This window comes from Neolamprologus brichardi, chromosome 20, assembly GCF_056152115.1.
Source record: "Neolamprologus brichardi isolate AB-2024 chromosome 20, ASM5615211v1, whole genome shotgun sequence".
Taxonomy (NCBI): Eukaryota; Metazoa; Chordata; class Actinopteri; order Cichliformes; family Cichlidae; genus Neolamprologus; species Neolamprologus brichardi.
Window position 1 is genome coordinate 1107565 of NC_142123.1, and position 23756 is coordinate 1131320.

Sequence of the window (23756 nt, forward strand, 5' to 3'; positions counted from 1 at the left end):
GTTACAAGTACAAAAAAAAGAACGTATGCATTTCCAACCTTTAGCCCGTGTTGTCTTTATATGACACGTCTGCCACATACTCTCAAAAACTGAAAAACCAGCAAGGGCATCTTTCTTTCTTCGCAAAGCCAGCTTACTGCCAGTTGACTGGCGGGATCAGCGGCTGATGCGGAACAGCACCAGATGTGTGTGTTATCTGTATCATCCATCCACATTTATTATATAAGAGGATCTGTCTGCAGGTAGCAGGCCATCTGTAGGAAAAAGGACATGGAGCTGAGAGATCAAAATCATCTGTTCCTCTCTGTGTCAACACATGTTTCCATTCAGACAGGAGTGTGAAAGGTGGATTAGATGGTCACCGAGAATGCGGTGCACTTTCGTTAATAAAGCAATACTTCTCGGAAATAGCCAGCACACTTACACTGTTTGTTGACAACAGTCACTGAATTTCCTGAATCTTATATTTAAGGCTACAAATATTAACATGAACTACTGAGTTCATAAGTATAAGGTCGGACATTTACAGACCGATCAATGTCAACAGCTACAAATGACAACATTGCTGAAGTCTAAATGTTGCCTTTGTAAAAAAATAAAAATAAAATGTATAGAAAGTATCTGGGCAATTTAAAAATACACTGTATACGAACAGCATGAAAGAGCAGATGCAGCAGGCACGTGCACGTGACATGATTTCAGCAACTGAGATAAAATCCTGGTGGATTTTGTAGTTTTGAATAAAATCGATTTTTCAAACACAATATCATTTAAAAAAACTGCTTTATTTTATATTGTAAATGTCATTAAGCAGAAAAGCATCAAACATGAAGAAGGTCCTAAGGCTACAACTCAATATAGCCTCATTTATAACAGCAGGCTGCTCAAATGAAACCAGAAGCATCGAGCACAGACGGGAAGACCGCAGCTACTAACAGCTGAATGTTAGAAGAGCAACACAAAGACCTGATACAAGGCAAACAAGCCTTAGAAAGTAGGTTTCTGCTCCTTTGACATCAAACTTGTCACACATTAGTATTTGTGCCCTTTCCCAGAATTCCTTGATCTTTATGAAGCTGCGTCTGGAAATGAAATGAAGACATGCCGGAGGCAACAGCGGTTCACCACCGACTCGCTGTAAAACGATAGTGAGGTAACGATGAAAGAGCCCTACTGTGTAACAGCTCATCACAGGACTAACCGTCACCCTGCAGATAAATTCTTAACCATGAGTGTTTTTGTCAGTGATGTTCTGATTTTTCAGCTCTGAAAGAGCTCTCACTGTAGATAAACAGGACGCCATGTTCAGACATACCACTTTCATATGCATTTCTGTCACATTTTGTGCTTAAAAATGACACTAAACTATAAAACATTTCATTAGTTTGTTTGAAGACTGAGACATGTTGACCTTTTTCTAGAAGAGCTTAACCACAGTGCATTTTAAAGATTGTAGTTTTAATCTTCTCCAAGGAAATGAAAGTAATTCTGAAGGGTTGATTACAGCCTTTCAATGACCTTTTACATCATACCATCTTCAGGTCAAACACCTTCAGGGATAGATTTGTCCGACTGTTTGGTTTCATAACTTCTTCATAAATTCTTTAAAGCAGCGGTCCCCAACCCCCGGGCCTCAGACCGGTACCGGTCCGTGAGTCGTTTGGTACCAGGCCGCGAGAGTTGAGGCTCAGGTGTGAAATGTATAGTTTTCAGGGTTTTTATCGGTTTTCAGCGTTATTTTGTTATCGTTTTTATCGGTTTTCCTGGGTCTTTTCATGTGTGTTATGAATAAATTTTCTTTTTTTCGGTGCCAGTACTAGTTTTATTTTGTTGTATTTATCTGCAACACCTTAAAGGCCAGTCCAAGAAAATATTGTCGGGCATAAACCGGTCCGTGGTGCAGAAAAGGTTGGAGACCGCTGCTTTAAAGGATTCTACATCCAGGACAACGTTGAGTGTTAAAGAACCAATAATGACAAAACTATGCCAACTATGAAGGTCTGCACTCCACTGCCTCAGCAAGACAATTTCACAGGTATGAAAACATAGATACAGATATTTTACTCAGCTTTCATAAATCACAAGCCTGTAAACTCTTCAACACTTTAGAACATGTTAAATCTGCACTTCACTTGTTTACAACAGTATTTCACAAAGACTGTTTTTTGGGTTTCTTGTAAACCGGAGATGATCTTTCACTGGCGTTCTCTGAACGTGAAGAAAACTCATTGAAAGACGACGGCGGCCTCCGGCCTTGTGACGCCTCCAACTGTGCCTGGTCTTTCTGCCACAACGCCCGGGCCACCGGCATGATGCTAAAACACAGAAATTCAAGTTCAGTTGAGTTTGGCTGAAATACTTGAGATGGAAAACTGCTAAGATTTCAAGTAAAATAATTCTATATAAATCCTCTACGCTATAAACAGTGTAAGTAATAATTAATAATTTAAGATAAGAGATGCCGTCTTACTTTTCATTTATGTTCTTCTTGAAGGTAGAGACGGCTCCTTCGAAAAAGAAAAAGGTGAAAACTCTCATGGTGTGCCAAGTCAAAAGAAGAAGCTCAGGCATCTGCTTGAACAGCAACTCCAGCCTGGTGGAAATAGAGAGGTCACAGTGACTGCATCTGCATAACAGATGTTACTGAAGCATAAAAAGTAAATAAGAAACTACAAGTACAGTAATGTGAAAAAGAAAATACTCTTTAATTTAATTTAAAATGAGATAAAAACAGCTTCAGATGAAGAATAAAACATGACACATTACAATGTGTAATTATTGGTTTAGCAAAAATCTAAGAAAACTAAGCACACCTTTAACAGCAAGAGCGCTTTGTGTGTGACTAATCAGTCTTTCACATCACTGTGTTGGGATTTGGGCCCATTTTCTTTACAAGATTTCTTCAATTCAATTAAAGTTCATCTATATATATGTGCCAAAAAACACCAATAATTGTCTCAAGGCGCTCCACACTGGAGACAGTGGGAAGGAAAGTTCTGGCAGAACCAGTTTGTTTGGGGTGTTTGTGTCGAATCTGTTTGGTTTTCTCTAAATATGGCGCAGGGTATTAAATCCAACATCCCCACGTTGATCTTGGCTCTCCACAGTACATTGTTCCAGATGCAGCTTTGTAAACTTAAGGCAATCTTCTTTTTAGAGAGAAGAGGCCTTCTCAACTATTAGAAAAAAACTCCTCCTTGGTCGATCTTCATGTCATGAACTTTAATTTTTAACATGCTAACTTCAGTCTGCACAGTCTGAGATGTAGCTGCTGGTTATCGTGCAGTATTGGGATGATTAGGATGTGTTGCAGAGATGCTGCCTCTGTTTAAGGCAATAGTCTGACAATCTGGGAGCTGAGATCAGTCATTCTAAAAACAAAAATTAAGAAGCTAAGTAAAAAGCTGCAGGTTGCAGCTAATGTAGTGTTGCATAAACAATGGAAAGCACTGCTAATTCTAAAAGGTATAAGAGAACATTACCACATTACGTCTCTGCACAAAAATAGGAATTTCAGAACTCCGTCACCATCTATTAGCAGCCGTTTCCTGGAATTATCGAGCAACCTCATGATGATCACATCATCTCAGAAACTTTATGGTCATTAGTGAAACGATCGAGCTGTTTTCTTTCTTCTTTGTTTATCAAACAAAAACAAAGAGAGTTTCAGAGCTTCGGAGCACACAAACTTTTGCTGGCCTGTTGTGTTCAGTGTGTTCATTACCTGTCCCTGTTCTGCAGCACAGCATAATAAAACAGCATGAGGGGCAGGAGCAGGTAGAATAGGATTCTTGCAGGGAGTCCAAACATGTTCAGATAAGTCATCACGTTGCTCAGCAACACTGAAACGCAGACATGAACAAAGATAGTTTTGCAAAAGTGGAACAATATGAATGTTTTGGTTCAGTTTTGTTCTACTGAATCATTCATCGTTCTGTTGACGTCACATCGATAAACTGACCGACGTCAGATTTCATTTACATCGCCATGAAATTGCTATTTCCCTATTAGTAATATTTGTGCCTGTGAGTGTGTTCAAAACATGCCGTTTTTCACAGTATCAAAGTGGAGAGGAGGATATTGTTCCTGTGTGGTAGAGTCACTCATCTGAATGGTTCCGTTGTCTATAAAAGATGTCAGCTCGGTCGTCCCGTTTTCCAGCTTCTTCCTCTCCTCTTCATCTTTCATGGTTTCCAGATGAAGCCATGTGATATTCTGATTAACGCTAAGTGGCCCTTGGGACAGTTTTGAACACGAGAGAAAGGAATTAAAGAGAAAGTTAGATTAAATTTAGCCAAGAAAAACTGTTTGTTTGTTTGTTTGTTTGTTTGTTGGTTTGTTGGTTGGTTGGTTTGTTTGTTTGTTTGTTTGTTTGTTTGTTTGTTTGTTTGTTTGTTTGTTTGTTTGTTTGTTTGTTTGTTTGTTGGTTGGTTGGTTGGTTGGTTGGTTGGTTGGTTTGTTTGTTTGTTTGTTTGTTTGTTTGTTTGTTTGTTTGTTTGTTTGTTTGTTTGTTGGTTTGTTTGTTTGTTGGTTTGTTTGTTTGTAGGTTTGTTGGTTTGTTGGTTGGTTGGTTGGTTTGTTGGTTTGTTTGTTTGTTTGTTTGTTGGTTTGTTGGTTTGTTTGTTTGTTTGTTGGTTTGTTTGTTGGTTTGTTGGTTTGTTTGTTTGTTGGTTGGTTGGTTGGTTGGTTGGTTGGTTGGTTGGTTGGTTGGTTTGTTTGTTTGTTTGTTTGTTTGTTTGTTTGTAGGTTGGTTGGTTGGTTGGTTTGTTTGTTTGTTTGTTTGTTTGTTTGTAACTCTGACTAGCACCTGACTCACCATTACTCTGAAGGAAATGAACAGCATCTCTGTAGCCGCTGTGAAAGGCTTCCTCAATATTCTGGAGGGGAAAAAATGACATAAACATAATTAAATGTAACACAATGAAATAAAAGATCACAAATAATGTAATGTTTTGTAGCGTAATGTTTAATTTCCTTTGCTATATTTCTAAAAATGTTAAACACAAACTGCTACTATTACACAATAATAGACTGAGGATCGAGATGAGGATACAGGCAGTATAGGATATGGCGACATATAGTTTGGGTCTGACCTCCAAAGTTGGGTAAATGGCATTGATGAACCTGAAGCTGTTGTCCAAATTGCCCTTTAAAGTGGCACCACACGTTACAACGTCCAGCCTACATGGTGCATCGCCAGGGCAGATGTCACTCTCTCCAGAAAACGGGCACACGGTCAGTGTGCGACTGGAGGATCCAGGCGCTAAAGGCTGAATGCCGCTTAAGCCACCATCCAAATAGAACTGCAGAGATTAACATTTGGGATTTTTATTTTGAAAACAGGGCTCACAAGGTGGGAGGGAATTTTTGAGGCCACCAAATACTCACTACTCCTTTGAATGATGGAGGTACAAAACCACAGTAACCAGGCAAAAAACAGCTACAAAGCAGTGCCTGAACACACATAACATAGTTATTAAGGTTTGTTTTTTACTTATTTCTGAGCTCCAAAACAGTAGAGCAAGCGTACCTGTACTACATCTTCTTTGGAGTCAAAATCAGACATGAGAATTTGCTCGCCATCCGTCAGACGGGTCATGGTAACAGCAAGGCGACCGTTGGCCAGTTGGTGCGCATTAGACGGGAGATGCTTGTTTAAAATACATTCCAGCCAGTGAAAAAACTTGATCGATGGGTTCAGTGGTCCAAGGGTGAAAGACTTCACTTCCTTGGCAAAATGAATCATCTCATCCCGAATGGTAACTGTAAATTAGAGGATTGGAGGAATAAATGTGTAATGAATACATCCAACAGAAGTCATTGCAGAACATAAGAAAGTCACTTACTTAGATTCATTTCACAAACCACAGCAGCTGCTACCAGAGAACCAGCAGATGAGCCAAGGATGCTCGGTGCGCAGTGTACTATCCAGGGTGCATAATGCAGGAAGCACTGGGCGACGCCTAACTGGTAGGTGGCCAAGAACCCTGATCCAGAAAAGGAGATGGACCAAGGATTTTCAGTGTACTGACAACTGGAAACTCCAGGGGTCATTTTCCAAGGTTTTTCAATGATCTGTTTAAATATTGTAAATGGAGAAAAACTTCTTTTTTTTTAAATGGAGAACAAGCTAAGGCGATGAACTATCCACTCAGATCTTGGGAGAGCGTTTCACAGTCAGCGTTTTTAAATCCATTGCGATTAGACATAGCATGTTGGTCATGCTCATGTGAACAGGGGTAAAATAAGGATTTCTAATGTTGGGAGGTTGTGTAGCTCCATGGTTGCAATGCATGAACCAAAATACTTTCACACTATTTGAATAAAAACACTTTAAACAAGATGAGAGAAGGTGGAAAGTTTCACTGAGTGCACATAAACTGATAAACTACCAGCTGTTGCAAATAAAACGCTTCTGCGATACATTCTTCTGTTTATCAGTATCATATATAGGAGTGATAGTCAATATTTAATTTATAATTACTTGACTGATATTTCTGGAGACTAATGGGACTGTTAGTGTCTAAGATTAAAACACTCATTTTGTCGAGTTGTGAGCTTTACTTCAGTCGTGTTGTTAATGTGGTGAGCTTTCTTAAGTTGGAAACAGTGATTTAGCATCACCTCCTGTAGCAATTACTGACTTCCGCCTGATCTTTACGTCATGCAGGGTTGCCTGTTGGACACAGGAGTCACATGAGATGTCTGACTCCTGACAGATAATGTTACTATTGTCTGCAAGTAGGCGACGCTTGACTTTCTTAAAATTAAATTAACCTCTTAAGCCCCGAGCCTAACTGATCTCCTGCCTTTTGCCCCTGTATCAGGTAATTTGGTGCACGTGTGTTGGTAACCTCATTAAGCATTACACACCAATAATAAACTAGCTTTTCTAACTTTCTTAACTTTACTTCACTTGGTACTTTACATGCATTTTTTAAGCAAAGCTGACTTATTTTTGCAGTGTTGGATATTAGAGGAGACATTGATGTAATGTAAGCTGCTCTGGTATTTGGCTCAAACCATGCCAGCTACCTAGTTTCAAATGAACTTAATCTTAATGTAACAGATGCAGCTTTTATACTATTTGGATAAAATCGACATGTTGAATGAGTAAATTATCGAACTGATTTGCATTCAGGTGGGAAAAAAAAAAGCTGAAATGTCAGTTTACAGTCGATTCCTACGTCTGTGCTGCCACCTGTCTGATCTGTTTAATTAACATCAAACTGACAAAGTGGAGATGGACATGTAAGCCTGTGAAACACTCTACACAAGCCTCTATTTTACGAATTCTACAGCTCCAGCTGAACAGTTATTATACCTAATAGGTCAAAATGTTTTTAGGCCCAAAACTGTAAAAACTGCATTGTCAAAGATGGGTGAAAGATGAGCATCCACAGATGACGAGTAAATCAGCCATGGCTCAGCCAGTCTTATAACATGTGGTGACTTTTTGTCTTTTCCTTAAAACTAAAAATATTCAAAAGCTGAACCACTGCAGGAAATACGAGTATTTGAATCATTGAATTGTAAATCCTATTAAATTAACAACAGCACCCCCTGCTGGTAAAATTCAGACCATTCAACTGTCATGAGGGAATATTGCAATTGTTGTTGTTGCCCCATGATCGGAAGGTCGGGGGTTCGAATCCACTGAACGGCTCCCCTGAGGTGCCCCTGAGCGAGGTACCGTCCCTACACACTGCTCCCTGGCTGCCCAATGGCTGCCCACTGCTTCACTGAGTGAATGGGTTAAATGCAGAGAGACATTTCCCCTCAGGGATCAATAAAGTACACATCAAAATATTTATTTTTCCAAAGCAAGTTCAATGCAAACTTTTCACACACACACAATGAAACACCAAATTCTTAACCTACGGGTAGAAAAAGCTGCTTCCACCACTGAAAAAAATAACAATTAGTAAAAATCCCATTCTGAGCTACGCTGGAGATTTCAAGGTATTACTACTTAAGCTGAAACTTTCAGGAACCGTACCAAAATGGGAGATAATAACCTGACATTTTGACTTATTGATGGCAATTTTTTTCTAGTGGTGGAAACAATCTTGCATATTAACCAGCATTCAGAACAAAAACAGTTATTTATCCTCTCGTATGTATCCTTTCTGTTATTAAACTCTTATTAACCTGTTATTGGACTGTAGTCATTTCCAAGCCATAGCTGCAAGACCTGTAAAGTTTATGAAAATATCTCTGTTATGTGATTATATTGAACAAAGCAGATAATTTTAAGTCTTGAATATTATTTTGCTGGCTGGATAATTCTGTGTAATTTCACAGTTTCCCTCACTCTTAATATTAGTGTTTACCCAGATCACAGTTATACACACATTGATTCAGAGAAAAAAAAATAATCTCACAGTAAACAACACAACTGTGTTTTTTCAGACTGTACATGCATTTTTTTCCTGAAAGCTCAAACCACGAGATAAATATATTACAACCTCCCATTTTATTCAGTAAGAGCCGTGTTGCTACACATGGTTTTATTCTATCTCACTGGTGCACCAGTCGGAGGAGGCTGTGGAGACGTCCGATCAGGGGAAACCTCAAAATGGTCTTCAGAGAACTCTTGTGTAGGACTGGAGTCCGGGAAGTCGCCATTGTGAGGTGGAGTTTGCTCCAGGGAGCCGGAAGCCTCGACCTGCTGTTTCCTGATATCTTGAGGGAGTTTCAGAAACCTGAAGGGAGGCGACGAACAGGCAGGAAGGATGAGTTCGAATGTTATTTAAGAGGAAAATAGAAAGCGGATGACAAAGAAAGGAGTAGAGACGAGACCTGAAAAGGAGTTTTTGTCCTCTTTCTTTTTTGATAATGTTCAGTTTGTAGTAATGCCGTAAAGCCCGGGACATTTTCTCATAGGTCATATTTTCTCGGTTCTGTAAAAAGAGATCATGCAGCATTAGTCATGCACTACATTATTCACTATTCCCCAGTGTTCCTGCTTTTTTCTGCTTTGTTTTATTCTCCACCTGTGTAGTCGTTTTTCCTGATGGGAACTCACCTTGTGGTTTCCCCAGAGCCGTGCCAATCCATTGGGGTCCACCACCCTGAAAACCAAGCTGTCCGGATCTTCCCATCGAATGTATTCTTGGTAACGATCATCACAAAGCAACTGATACACATAGTCCCACAGCAGCCTGCACTCTGGCCATGATTAAAAGAGTAATCACACACATGTTGGCAAAACTTACACTACTGTCACTAAATACACGTATTTAAAGTTCAATTCAGTACTATTTAGTATATTTCTCACTCTCAGTGTTCCAATAAACACGTATATAAATGGTGTGGTCACAAGTGTACATGCACTAATCATGTGGATGAATGCCGTGGTCATTTACATCTTTTAATGATTTATTTGACCTGTTCTTCTACAGCAGATATCTTTAACGACTTTAGAAAACAAGAACTAGGTACACAAGTTTATATTTGTTTTAGATTCTCTCTAATCCACACAGGGTCAACAGTATATATACACAGGCTCACTAATATATAGTTGAATGTCCCACAGCAAGATGCATTTAGCAGCCACTTACCGTTCGTCTTGGCAGAAATGGTCAAATTCATGTAAATTGGTTGGTGCCCAGGTTTTAAGAGTAGTCGTACTGTTCGAATACTTACACACACTTGCTGATAATATTGGAATCTGGAGTTGTTTAGAAATTTCAAGAGACCTTCTGAAGTTCTGAAATTCTATCTGTGTTCTTTCTTTTTTATTATTTTGATAAAGAGAAACGACCAGTTGTAGTTAAACAACACTGCAGGACTTTCATCAGCACTTATTAAGAGATTTAGATGAATGTATGTATACTTTTCTCCCTGTGTGGATCAGAGAAAGTCATTAACGATGCATGTTGTACAATCATTCACCTGGACAAAGAACCGTTCAAAGAAAACCATTAAAAGCCTCAAATGACCACGACATTCACGCCCATGACAAGGAAACTTCTCACCACAAGTTCACCTGTAAGCTGACATTAACATATCATGTTGAGCCGTCATTTAGATATAACAAAAGAATAAAATAGCCAACTATTGAATATTTAAAGCGCAGGTCCACTTCTGGGTTATTGCTTCAGGATGTTGTGTCTGTTTTGCTCTTTGCCTCACAAACAAATCCAACGTGTTGGACTTAAATTTGTTTCGAGGAAACTGAGTGTGTTCGTGTTATTGGTGCATTTGCTGATAGTATAGAAAATGCTGTTTATGATATATGACATTTTTTTTCTTCACTTTTTAAAGAGACACGGTTTTAACAATTCTGTGTGTTTTCTGTGATTAAATACAAATTTGTAACAATCAATACATGATTGTTACAAATTATTGTAACAATACCTGGGATGCGACCGTTCGCCTTGTGCAGCGGACTCCTCGGCTTATCTCGGCTGGAGAGGTTCAGAGGCTCTGGGGTGACGTTCTTCGTTTGGGGATTACACTCATCCTGATTGTGGTGCAATGTTGAGGCACCCGCTGCTCCGTCTAAGAGACACGGACACAGAATGCGACAAAGAGAAAGGCACAGAAATGAAGCCTCTGCAACAGTAGGAATTGCAGGACAATTTACTTCTGGTGTGGCCATTTGTCATACTCACTCTTTTGTGTGAGTGGTGCAGACAAAGTGTAACAGACGGGGCGATCTGTGAGGGCTGACACTGATTTTGGCGGGCTGCTTACAGCGGCCCCGACAGCAGCCAGCACCGCGGTGGTGAAAGCGGGTAAAACTGTGAGTCAGAAATATGAGGAAATGTGAAACGCTAAAGTGAAAGTAAAAGTGACTTTACAGCCACATGAACGTTTGATAACATCAGGCTTAGCACAAGCTAATGTTTAACACAGAGACTGTTTTACTTCTAGCAGACGGAGCACAGAACAAAGTCATTGTTCTGAACTTGAGAGTTAAAGGATCACTTTCTCCAGGAAACTGCAGCTCATTGGCCAACACGTTCTTTTCCTGGGAAAGATTACACAGTTGTTGTGCTTGACAAACGTTTGTGGGAGTGTGTCTTTGTGTAGTGTAGGCATACACCATTTATGTTTCTGGTACTTCAGCATTTGCATTTCTTCATCATTATAAATGATGTGATAACTGCTTAACGCTCTGACATGTGGAGATGTAATTAGGTGAGCAAATAAAATCAGTGTTTGCAGAGAAGTCAGTCAAAGTACCCAATCACAAAACAATGAGGGTTTATTTCATCTTTGCCAGCGAATCACTATTCCTCACATGAGAAGAACAAGCACAGAGCAAAGGAAAGCATTTCTGTTAGGGGTGAGCAAACATTGATTAACGTCAGTCTTTAAATTTGGGGGATAAGAAGTCAATGGATGTCCTCACATGTAGAGTAAAACACAAGCGGGAAAGAGAAAAGATTCCCACGTGATATGTTTGCAGATGTGGTCAATCAGGAAGTATTCACACCCACGATCCAACCAGAATAAACAAGTTCTTATGTGGATACAAATGTTCCTGAAGACTCGAGATCCTCTCGGTCTCCTAAGACTTTACAAAGAGGCTCTAATGAAACCAAACCAAAGGTGCTTTTACCTGTTATTCTGCACACAGACCAACAGGTGTGTTCAGTGTGTCCAATCATGGCCACATTCAAATCTAAACAAAAACATTTCTCTCTCCCTGAGTGTCTTTGTTGAATTACTGCACACAACACACGGCTGCATTTCTTGTAATTTCTTTAAATTCTACTCTATTTTTTATTTTTTTTACGTTCTATTGCTGATCTAATGCATTTTCTTTTTTTGCCCCATGTAAAACACTCTGAGTCTACAACTTGTGCACAAATAAATCTGTCTGCCTTTACACTGAACTGTAGTATAGCAGTATATATATTTATAAATGTATTTAATTTTACTCACCCGGGGTGCCGCTGACTTTGGGAGACTGTGGCTCTTGGACCGTGTGAGCGATTACCTGGCAGCTGACTGGACCCTGAAGGTGTCCAGCTGCCACGGGAGGAGTTGTGTTAGGCGGGTCACACACCACACTCCTCCTCTGCTGCTTCACACACTGAAGGATCTCATACAGAACATCACCTGCAGAAAAATGAGGGATTTCACATGAAAATGCAGCCACGGAAACAGGTGACTTCTATCTACTAACTCATGTCCACCTGAGCTGGGGCAGCGGCGTCTGAAGTCCTCCTTAGTGAGGAGACACAAGGCTCTGCCGTTCATCTCGAAGCGCCCCTTCTCCGGCCGGCGCAGCGAGTACTCCTTTTGAGCCCAGTGGAGCCACAGGGAAACATCATCTTTATCCCACAGGGACGGGTTAATTCCTGGAAACAATAAATGCATCATTTCAAATCAAATGTGCTTGCAGAAGGTGCTGCATGTGCGTATTTGCAGTCATATCTGCAATTAATATTAACAGATAAGTAGAACAGAGAGGATCATTTAACTCACTCAGCCTTCCAGGCAGATGCCACAAGTCTTCTTGAGTGGGAGGACTGACCAAAGGATCGTGGGTAGGTGGGGAGTGATGCACAGTGGGGTAAATGTTGACTTGCCTTTCACGTATAATCGATGGAGGACTGTTTTCTTGCTACAAAACATCAATACAAACGGCTTTAGTCACACTCAGCAGTTTTTGGAGCAGCAGCAACAGAGAGCATAAACAACAGCTGCTGGTCGCCGTCCAGCGACTAAGACACGAAGCTCAAACACAAACTGAGTCGGATTCCAGGTTTATGGTTTAGACCACACAGCTTTAAAAGATTTGCCCCCGAAAGACTCACTTACCTTGATCAAAGGTGACGGGGAAACGCTCTCCATGGAAATGTCCTTTAATCTGCTCGACTGCACAGAAAATCGATTTCCTCATAAGCAGAATGAAAAAAACTTCACGTCTCAAACAAAACTCACTTTTGAACGAAAACCCTCGAAGATTTTTTTAAACGCCACTATTTTCACAATCGACCCTTCCGGGAAATGAAAACGAAAGAAATATAATCCCTGCAGGGGGGTGTGTGCGAAATAGGATGATTGGAGGAAGCAACGACGGAGGACATTTCCAAAACCTCTGACTGCACTTGTTTAGACACGCAGGAGTATATTTACAGAAGCGCTGCAACAGACGCTCTCGTTCATAAATGAAATGTGGTGGGAGGGTGACACCTATTTTTGTTTTTTGAATAGTTTTTATTTCTCTTTCTTTCTTTTTCGCTATTACGCAACACATGAGCGGTAACACGTGTGGCCAGAAAATACAAGAAAACTACAGGAAGTGGTCGATGGATGATAAGAAGTGCCAGAGTGTAAAACTATAAAGGTGTAGGACACCCCAGGACGGAGCAGCGCGTGCGCAAGCACAAGCTCCTCCCACTACCAGGAAGACTAAACTGGCGTGGCTGAGAGCCGACGAGCGTTGACCGTAAACGAAAGTAGGTAAGCGCTTTATCCGGGCAACTGGCACCGAGAGTCAGAGGAGCAGCCATGTTGTCGTGTACGTGTATGAACTGCGGTGCGTGAGGGCGCCGTCAGCTGTTTCTCCTGAACGGAGAAACATGATCAGAAACTCTGATTAGTCTGTAAATCTACAAGTTCAAGTGCTCAACTTTAATTGACTGTTTATTAACAGTAATAACAATGTTAATAAACTTCTACTGGCTTTGAAACAAATCAGCGGATTAAACATTAACTGCGCAACAAATAATGACAAGCAAAGTCCAGCCACACTGTGAGGAAGTAGAGCGAACCGTTTATAACATTTTATACACCGTGTCCTCACACTGAACACGCTGAACCCGAAAGCAGAAAGTTTTTAGCCAAATATTTCATGTTTTTTTTTTTTCAGTCATGTGGGCTGAACAACTGGGGAAACAGCTGGGCCGTCCCACGCGATCACTTGCAGGGTGGTTGGTGAGCAAGTGGCTCACAGCTTACAATCAGGTCCTGGAGGAGAGTGCTGTGCAGCTGTGTGCCATCCAACCGGGGGACACTGTGCTGGAGCTGGGTCATGGCCCCGGTCTGGGTCTGCAGTCTGCAGCCAAACTGCTCACGGGCCCCACAGGCCACCTTATAGGGGTGGATTACTCAGAGTATATGCATCAGGTGAGGTAGGAAGAGTGGAATAAACAAGTCAAATCCACGTTTATTTAATACATGTGGGTTGTTACTGTTACAAAGAGTGTCTTTGAAAAAGAGTTTTGTAAAAGCACAAAGCTCTGTTGTGGCCTCTTTGCTAAAGCAGACACACTGCAAGCCTTTAAAAAAAGCATTATTTCAGAGAAAACACGCACACTGGACACTTATTTCATTACTTCACTGGCACCGGCTTCAGAGCTGCCTGAGTTATCTGTGTCATAGATTCAACAAGGTGCTGAAAGCATTTCTTTGATTTTGGTCCATATTGACATGGAGGAAAAAAATCAGATTGTTGCTGCAGATTTGTTGCACACCCATGAAGTGATATTTCCCACCATATCTCACAGGTATCCTCTTAAATTGAGATTATGTGGAGGCCATTTAAAGTCAGAATGAAACACTTGATGTTTAAAATCTGATGTAGATCACAGAGCCCTGCTCTCCAAACTAACACAGATGTAACACTGTCTGTGTAGCTGGATTTAAGAAATAAGCGCTTCAAGTTTTTGAAACACGTTTAGCGCCATCTTGTGTCAGTGGAGAATGTGACATCACTAATGTGCTGATGTCTCCACTGATGCTGTGAGTTTATGCCAGCTAATTATTAACAGAACCAATAACTCAGTGGAATATAATGAGGCTAAAATCAGTTTAAGGGGTCACGTTTGTGCTGCCCGTGGCTGCAACACTGAGTTTTACGTTAAAACCAATAGAGGTGGGAATCACCATACATCCCACGATACGATATCATCACAATACTTAACGCACGATACGATATTATTGCAATTTTTAAAAATATTTTGCGATATTCAGATTCTGTACATAAAGGTAAACTTTATCAATATTCATTTTCTCTAATATCAAAGTCTCACACTCAGTCTTTCTCTCATTTCAGTTTTATTGTTGACAAACTGAACGGTTTGTATTACAGTCTAGTCCAACTTAACTGAATCAACCATCTGGTACAATTATAGCTATTCTGAACTATGCAGTTTATGAAAACTATGCAGCCCCTTCAGCAACTGAAGAATTTGAAAGTAAATTAAAACAAAATATAATTTTACATTAAATAAAAAAGTTTTAAACTTTTTAAAATAAAACATGTCTTAAATTAAAATAAGTAAACTGTCATGTTTATTGCTGCCAAAAACAAGTGAAACACATTTGGACAGTGAAGGAATGTCAGGATTCTTGCTCAGAAAAAGGATCAACATGCTCTGAAGTCAGAGCACAAAAACCTTTTTGTAACAAAATATCGATTTCAGCTGTCCCTGTATCCATACATTATTAGCAAACAAAATATCACAATGCTACACAGTATCCATTTTTCCCCACCCCTAAAAACCAAGGGTTCTATCAAGCCCGTGCAAATTAGCATCTACTAGTGAACAATGTCCTGTTCTTAAGTGATCGCACCTGGCATGGTCTGGCCCAGCTTCTTTAAGGTTTGATGTGTTGTGCGTTCATACCTTGGTTGTATATTAAAACATAAATAAAAATCAAGCTCTGCTGAGCAGGCAGCTGAGACCTTAGAGAAGCATAGCTGCTAATCAGGGACAATGTTGTAATTCTTCTGTGTCTGACAGATGGCAAAGAAACAAATGATGGAACTGATAGCGAGTAAGAAAGTGACCCTCCACCACTGTGACGTAGCAGCAATGCCTCTCAGAGACAGCACTGTGGACAGAGTCTTTCACTGTAACTGCTACTACTTCTGGCCTGATCTTAGAAAAGGAGCCGCAGAAATACACCGGGTGATGAAGCCAGGTAATGCCACGACAGTCAGGCAAACTTTATTTACAGATTTAGTTCCAAAAGTTGTCTTTAAATAATGATTCTCAAATTGAATTTCCCCGTCTTTTTAACCCACCCAGGAGCCCTGATGGTCACAACTCTGAGGCTTTCTCGTGTGGCTACGATTGCAGCGAAGGGGGCGATGCCAGGGGAAAACTGGCGCCCAGAGGCCTACATGGCAGCTCTGAGAGACTCCGGCTTCACTGATGTCAGAATGGAGGACAAGCAGGACAGAAACATTACTTTTCAGGCTATCTTTGCCACTGCCTTCAAATAAGATTGTGTCGGATCTACACTACTTATGTGATTGTGAAGTTTAGTGTGATTACATCAGTCATTAATGGTCTTCCTTTTGAAGATGGAATAACTTGAACTTATCATAATGATAAACATATACAGATGTTTTTATATCATTTTCTGTCATTCCCTACATGCAGTGTTCTTACATCAGCACCAATATACAGTACGGTGATTTTAAAACTTAGAAACAGCATTACTGTGAAAAGTGGAAATAAAACATAATGAAGGTTCAAGGTTCTTTATTTGTCACATGCATAGTTATACAAGTATAACACACAGTGAAATGTAACCTGACACGCTCCTCGACATGGACATAAGAATAGACAATATAAACATATTTAAAATTAAAATTAAAGGAATTTGAAATGTACATTGTGTCTGGGTTTAAGTGTCTGGAAGAGAGTCCTGTCTCAGTCACTTATAGATGATGTGAGAGGGCGGGTGTGTGTGTTTAGGGCCCGGATGGCTTGGGGATAGAAGCTCCTCTTGAGTCTCTCCATCCTTGCCCGGATGATGCTGAACCTTCTACCAGATTGCAGAAGTTGGAACAGTTTGTTGCCAGGATGGGACGGGTCCTTCAGTATCTCCTGGTGTAGGTGTCCTGAAGCGGGGGGATCCTGCAGCAGCGTTCTGCTGTACGGATCACTCTCTGGAGAGCTTTTTGGTCCTTCACACAGCTGTTCCCAAACCACGATGAGATGTTCTGTGTGAGGATGCTCTCCACAGCGCCTGTATAGAAATCCTGAGGATCTCTGGAGATAGCCTGAACTCCTCAGTTGTCGTAGGTGATACAGGCGCTGCCTAGCCTTTTTGGTCTGGGCCTGAATGTGGGCAGACCATGTCAGGTCTGAGGAGATGTGGACACCAAGATATTTGAAGGACTGCACCTTCTCCACTGGAGCTCCATTGATGATAATGGGCTTGTAGTCTCTGTGCTGACTCCTTCTGAAGTCCACCACCAGCTCCTTGGTCTTGCCGACGTTCAGCTGGAGGTGGTTGTTCTGGCACCATGATGCCAGATTCTTCACTTCGTCCATGTAGGTCGCCTCATCGTTGTTGGAGATGGCGCCCAACACCACTGTGTCGTCAGCAAACTGGGTGGCCACACAGTCTGAAGTGTAGAGGGAGTAGAGCAGTGGCAAGAGGACACACCCCTGTGGTGCTCCTGTGTTGATGGTGATGCTGTTAGAGACGCATCTACCCACCCTCAGAAGAACTCTATGGAGGAACCCAACTGTATGAATGTGTAATCATACAATAAATGGAAAACAGGAATAAAAGAATTAGAAAGAATAAAACAAGATGATACCAAAGTGTTATAGTGCTTCTGCTGTCAAAATAAAACAAAGATCATGGTGTCGTCTCCACCAAGAAAGTGATACATTTGGTGGCGTTGGGGTGTGTGTCATTTTGTCCTTAAACACGATAGCTCAAAAGCTTTTCGTCGTGTTAACAATCCATTAATAATTACTTTACATCCATCAACTTAATGATTGATGGATGTAAAGTCCACAAAAAGCATCTTAACTTTAAAGATTTTAAAATGTCATATCATAACTGACCTGTGTCCTTTCCTTCAGGGTCAACAGATCTGAAGGTCCAAGTGATAATGTGATATCAAGTTACTTATTATTATTATTATTATTATTATGTTTCTTACTGTCATATAGACATACAGGCATTTAATTATACATGGGGATTATAAATATCACATTACTTTGGACCTCGGTCTTCTTCTTCGAGGTTAAATAAGGTCAAACTTTAATAAAAAAAATAAAGTCTACTGCATTTTTGTACTGGCAACATTTAGGAAATGATACTGTTATATGGGGTCAGTATCACATTATAGTTTGCTTCCAAATACAATTTCATATTTGACCTCTGATCTCACTTTTACATTTCACATGTGTCTTCTTTTCATTCAAGTTTACCCAAAATGCCTTAAAATAAGTGTTGTCGAGAAAAAGATGATGAACTGCTTTGTTAGTTAGATATACAGTAGTGTCAATTGTAGTGCAATATTAGATCATTTGCTCAAGTCTTTTAAACCTTTTAAACCTATTATCCATTACCTACTCCTAGACAATATTTGTATAACCAAAGTATACATTTGTCATGCCACCCTTATTTGAAACCTCTTAAATGACATTTAAAAAGAACAAAGAAAACTAAATTCACACATTGAAAATACACAAATATTACCTTATAAGTAAATACTGACTAGAGACCAGAGAGTCACCAGGAGATGCTTCTTGTTCCTTTTTGTAAGGCTATAAATGAAAAGTGATTTTAGTATCCTCTAACAATCACATTTCACACATACACATAAAGGGTTAGTTGCCCAGTGTTTCGAGGGGCAAGCAGAGAGGCTACTGGGTTGCAGGATGATCACTGTAACACTGTTGAATTAAAAATAAAATGATGCTGTGTTATTTGTGCGCAGAAGTAGCCTCCTGGTAGCTCACACTCGGGACCACACGGTGGCGGTAATTCATCTGAATAAATCCAACAGAAGAAGAAGAAGAACGGCGCGCGGGCGGTGCTTACGTAAGGAGAGGGAAATCCAAAACAGAGTCGATGACGCTGCTTCGCCGAGAGCTGTGAAACTGACATTTCGATTAAGACAGACAGTGATTATCAAGTGCACAGCTGATAAAAAGTAAGTAAACGAGAGGTGCGCTCCACCTGACAAATTGTTATTAGACGTTTTGCTCTAAGAAGGTGTTTATTTCTCGGCCTTCACATTAGTAAGCAAAGGCGTTAGCTCAGCATCACAAGAAGGCAGCTAACATCACAAACAAACCACTGTCTCATTGAGCAATTTGACAATAAATGTTCTACGTTTATGATTAAATAATTACAAGCGTGTGTGGAGACTGACCCACGAACTTTAAGTGTAACGCTAATTAGCCAGCTGCCTGTTTTTCAGAATGCAGAGGGCTTCTCGTTTGAAACGTGAACTTCAAATGCTAAGCACCGAGCCCCCCCCTGGGATAACATGCTGGCAGACCGAAGATCAGATAGACGACCTCCGGGCACGTATGTACTACTGTGTCACTAAAACGACTAAAGCTATACTTGCCAGACACTTTATTATGTGCGTTGCTAGGTTGGACCTCTGTGTTGCCTTCAGAACTATCGTAATTTTTAACAGCGGCGGTGCCCGGTGTGGTCTCTGCTCCTGTGGCCCGTCTGCTTCTAAATTTGATGCGTTCATCGAGGCTCTTTTGGATTGTTTCCTTCCTATTAGCGCAAACCAGCGTAGCCATTTTCCTCTGACCTCTGAAATCAGTGGGGCATTTTGACCCAGAGATCTCCTGGTCTCTGAATATTTTTCATTTTGGACATTTCTCTGTGAACTCTAGAGATGGTTATGTGGAAAACCTCAGTAGATCAGCAGGTCCTGATAGAGTCTGACCACCATATCTGGCACTAACAAAATCACGTTACTAGTCCCTTAAATCGTCTTTCCTTCCGATTCTGATGCTCAGTTTGAACTTCAGCAGGTTGTAATGATCATGTCTATATGCCATAATGCACTGAGTTGATGCCTCGTGATTAGCTGATTATCAGACAGTTGAACAGGTGTACCTAACAAATTGCCAAGATACATTTACCTATCCTATATACTCAGAATATTTCACCTGATTAAGATCACTCTGACATCCATTTTTGCAGTGGATCCTGTCATTAAAATGTATCAAATACATGACCATATGTTTAACCCCTATTATGTTCCAGAGATATTGGGTGGATCAGGAACTGCTTATGATGGTGGAGTCTTCTCCTTGGAGGTCAAGATTCCAGAGAGGTACCTCTTCTCTGAGCTTTAACATTGATGAGTTTCTCTCTACTAGTTACATGTTTTCACTCCACTCTAGCAGGACTGACATGCTTTTTTTTTTTCTCTTAGGTACCCGTTTGAGCCTCCCAAAATCCGATTCTTGACTCCAATCTACCATCCAAACATTGACAATTCAGGACGGATCTGCCATGATGCTCTTAAACTGCCACCAAAGGTTATAAGAGATTTCCAGTACATAATAAACTCTTTATTTCAACACCATTACATGGTGGACACAAGGATATATGTTGCATTTTATACATTTTAGATGTAGTGTTGTCTTTATATTTATTTGATTTTTTTTTCAGGGTGCCTGGAAGCCATCTCTAAACATCTCCACAGTCCTCACTTCCATACAGCTACTCATGGCAGAGCCAAATCCAGACGACCCACTGATGGCTGATATAGTGAGTCACACATAGTTTGATATACAGGATGGACAAAAAACTATCTATCATACACAATCTGTCTGTGGTGGTTTATTTTATTTTTAGAAAACTGTGAGTTACCTATATTGTCATGTAACAGTAGCTCTTTATTTAAAAAAACAAAAAGTTTTAAAGACATTGTCTTGACTAAAATACATAGTTCAGTTTTTAATTGATTCAACTTCAACCCTGGAAATAAAAGGTATCCTAAGTCAGCGGTCCCCAACCCCCGGGCCTCGGACCGGTACTGGTCCGTGAGTCGTTTGGTACCGGGCCGCGAGAGTTGAGGCTCAGGTGTGAAATGTATAGTTTTCAGGGTTTTTATCGGTTTTCAGCGTTATTTTGTTATTGTTTTTATCGTTTACTCGGTTTTCCTGGGTCTTTTCACGTGTGTTATGAATAAATCTTCTTTTTTTTCGATACCGGTACTAGTTTTATTTTGTTGTATTTATCAGCGACACCTTAAAGGCCGGTCCATTAAAATATTGTCGGGTATAAACCGGTCCGTGGCGCAAATAAGGTTGGAGACCGCTGTCCTAAGTAATTAAAGGCAAGTCTGGGAGTTTGGTAAATCCCAAAATGACTTTAGATGAAAGTCAAAAACCCTTTAACCTCAAACCTGTTGGGTTAGAGAGCAGCTGTGTTCAGCTGTAGCACAATGAAACTTTATATGTACTTTTATTTATCTATTTTTCCCGTAATTTAGTCATCGGAATTCAAATACAACAAACACCTGTTTATGGAGAAGGCCAGGAAGTGGACACAAGAACACGCCGTCCAGAAGAATTCTGTAAGTTACTAAGGACTTATATATATATAATATAGTATAATTATAATTATCAATCATTTAATGTAATTACACTCTGACTGCTGCTCTATTCTTAGTCACATGATTCCTGTCACTTGCTCCACAACACTGTTATGTGTTAGTTGTGTGTACTGTTTTATTTGACCCACAAGGTTGTGCTGTGCTCCTGCAATAGAACATTATAAGCCAAGTAAATAGAACTTGTTTATTTGCAGTCACATTAAAGTGAAAACAACCTCCTTGTAATTGCACTGATTTTCTTTGCATTCTGTGATTGGGGGTTGAGGGTGTTGCAAACTCGACCTCTGGACAAACCTCCTCGATTGTAAGGTGACTGCACAGATTGCCTAGAGGGAAGCAACTTGTCCAAACAATTCAGATTGACTGTAATCACTCCCAGAAAGATTGGCAAGGTTTTGCAAATATTTGCTCTCTAATCTATAAACACAGAGAGATTGCTAGCATGTGACAGCTGATTTAAGTTAGTTAGTCAGTCAGAGCAACTGAACTGGCAATTTTTACTGTACAAAAGCAAAGTTGTCAAGCACGTTTGGCATGTTGCAGTTAGATTGCCGTCCTGCAGCAATCATGTCACTTTGTGGAGGAACTTCTGAATTTATGGAAACAGGTGGCAAGAGATTTGGATTTTTGCTACTAATCTTACTACTTAATCATGACAAACATTTTGCGTGTTATTACCAGCTTGCCCTCATTCAGCTGCAAAATAGAAGGGGATCAATTTCCTCCCTTTTTTACGGTTTTGAGGATGGCAGCAAAAGGTTGCATCAGAGACTGTGTTCAAATTGGAGGCAATGAGACTGCAAGGTCATTGCACATGGTTGCAACAATTTTGATCATGCTACAGTGTCCAGCCACTGTTTTCTCTACTGTAACTATAGTGTAATGGAGTGCATCATGTACATCTGCACTGCTCAGAAAAACTAAAGGAACACTGAAGACAAATCTGGCCAACCTCTGGTGGGATCCAAATATTACTCATGCTAGCAGCAGTGACACTGACCCCAGCCAAACGCAAAAGTGGTGGAAAAAACTGAGACAACATGTCATGAGGGTGCGCTACATTTTCACCTGTAGTGCACCTGTATATAATTTCATTAACAACCCCCTCTGCTCCTTACCCCAGCAGTTTAACTGACTCGATGATTTTCTGGTTTAGGAGGAGTGTTTTGTTTTTTTTAATGCATTTTTCTCCCCAGGGTGTTGTGGATGGCAACAAAGAAAATACTCCTGATCAGAAAGCATCAACCCGAAAAAGAGAAGCGCACAGTGTGCAGCAGGAAGCAGAAGATCCAGCAAAGAGAACCTGTGTGTAGTTTCCACCTCACCTGAGAAAACTGACACTTTGTTAGAACTGTGGTATTAACTTTATACACAGATGTAATACTTGTCTTGTTTTTAAATGTATGTGGATGGCTGTATGTAGAATGTGCGTGCTTGTGTTGTGATATTAAAGTTTCATTTTATTAATGAGTGGCTGGACTTCTTGTGTGGTTTGGAGGTGTCTCAGACTTGTAACATAAGCGCATACTTGGAGTGTGTATAGTATGAAGATGATAATTTTATTCAAAAATATGCTTAACCAGTTGTATACAAAGTATGTACATCCTAAATAGTACATTTGTTTTTACAAGCTAAGGATTTATTTCTTATAATATAAAATTATATAATTGCTGTTTATAAAAAGGGGAGACAAACATCATAAGGCTGTAGTGAGTCAATACCATGCTAGTTCAGAGGTAGTTATATTGTATGTACATAATGCTAGCCTACTCTAAAGTCTGTAAGAAAAATACCTACATCCCATTCAGTCTCTATGACTGCTTGCCTCCTGTTGGATAGAGTTGCTTTTCTTGAGATCAAACCATGTAAACCATATGAAAATAGATGTGCGGCCCATTTCCTGTGGCGCTTTGCTGCCGTGTAAAGAGTAGCATTTTTACAACAACCTTTGTATTATACAGTTGCATAGTTCAATATGACATCTGTGGAAGAAAACTGTTAGCTTACACTGGCTGCCGTGTGTGTGATGAGGAGTCCCTTTTTTTTTAAACAGACCTTAGCAATAGGATAGAATTTGTATTTAAACAAAAAAAATGGCTCCACTATAAAAGAACCAAACAACCTGCATCTTCTGAGTTGGATTTTTCATCAGTTTTCAGTATAAACAAAGATCTATTGGTGCTACCTAAATTCCCCACAGGCGAAATCACGGATTTGTCCAATGCTTACATTTTCCATGTGGATTTGAACTGTTCCCCATGACTCAGTCCACTGAAATGTGTCTGAAATTGTCCTTTATATAAAAAGTAATGTCATTGTCCTTGAATAGTCTTTTCTGTGAAAGGACCTTTTAGTCCCGCTCTCCACTTTCAGAGGCTCTTTGTTTCCTCCTCAGCTTCTCTGTGCTCTGTAGTCTCTGTAGTAACAGTTTCAGTGT

The 23756-nt window shown here is 40.3% G+C and overlaps 4 protein-coding genes across 5 annotated transcripts; 2 read left to right on the forward strand and 2 right to left on the reverse strand.

Annotated features, from left to right (window-relative positions):
• Positions 1-788: 788 nt before the first annotated feature.
• On the reverse strand, positions 789-6143 carry pnpla1 (patatin-like phospholipase domain containing 1). The gene is made up of 9 exons (XM_035905484.2): positions 5847-6143; positions 5531-5763; positions 5389-5454; positions 5094-5303; positions 4817-4877; positions 4047-4235; positions 3725-3842; positions 2471-2593; positions 789-2315 (listed from the first exon to the last, which is right to left on the reverse strand). The coding sequence occupies exons 1-9, from the start codon at positions 6052-6054 to the stop codon at positions 2150-2152; spliced, it is 1374 nt and encodes a 457-aa protein (XP_035761377.2). The 5' UTR covers positions 6055-6143; the 3' UTR covers positions 789-2149.
• Positions 6144-8183: 2040 nt separating this feature from the next.
• etv7 (ETS variant transcription factor 7) lies at positions 8184-13270 on the reverse strand. The gene is made up of 9 exons (XM_087834189.1): positions 12781-13270; positions 12445-12583; positions 12153-12317; positions 11899-12075; positions 10620-10748; positions 10363-10506; positions 9029-9171; positions 8803-8903; positions 8184-8705 (listed from the first exon to the last, which is right to left on the reverse strand). The coding sequence occupies exons 1-9, from the start codon at positions 12811-12813 to the stop codon at positions 8516-8518; spliced, it is 1221 nt and encodes a 406-aa protein (XP_087690315.1). The 5' UTR covers positions 12814-13270; the 3' UTR covers positions 8184-8515.
• Positions 13075-16588, forward strand: LOC118453855 (uncharacterized). 2 transcript variants are annotated; one of them, XM_087834191.1, is made up of 4 exons: positions 13075-13421; positions 13835-14091; positions 15711-15891; positions 15999-16588. In XM_087834191.1, exons 2-4 carry the CDS (start codon positions 13837-13839, stop codon positions 16193-16195), a joined length of 633 nt encoding a protein of 210 aa, XP_087690317.1. In that variant the 5' UTR covers positions 13075-13421; positions 13835-13836; the 3' UTR covers positions 16196-16588. The 2 variants fall into 2 exon arrangements, with proteins under 2 accessions (XP_087690317.1, XP_087690316.1); XM_087834190.1 differs by having other exon boundaries at positions 13076-13425.
• Positions 16589-18755: 2167 nt separating this feature from the next.
• Positions 18756-22788, forward strand: ube2t (ubiquitin-conjugating enzyme E2T (putative)). The gene is made up of 7 exons (XM_006785696.3): positions 18756-18877; positions 19148-19257; positions 19960-20029; positions 20132-20237; positions 20371-20469; positions 21197-21280; positions 22516-22788. The coding sequence occupies exons 2-7, from the start codon at positions 19149-19151 to the stop codon at positions 22630-22632; spliced, it is 585 nt and encodes a 194-aa protein (XP_006785759.2). The 5' UTR covers positions 18756-18877; position 19148; the 3' UTR covers positions 22633-22788.
• Positions 22789-23756: the final 968 nt, after the last annotated feature.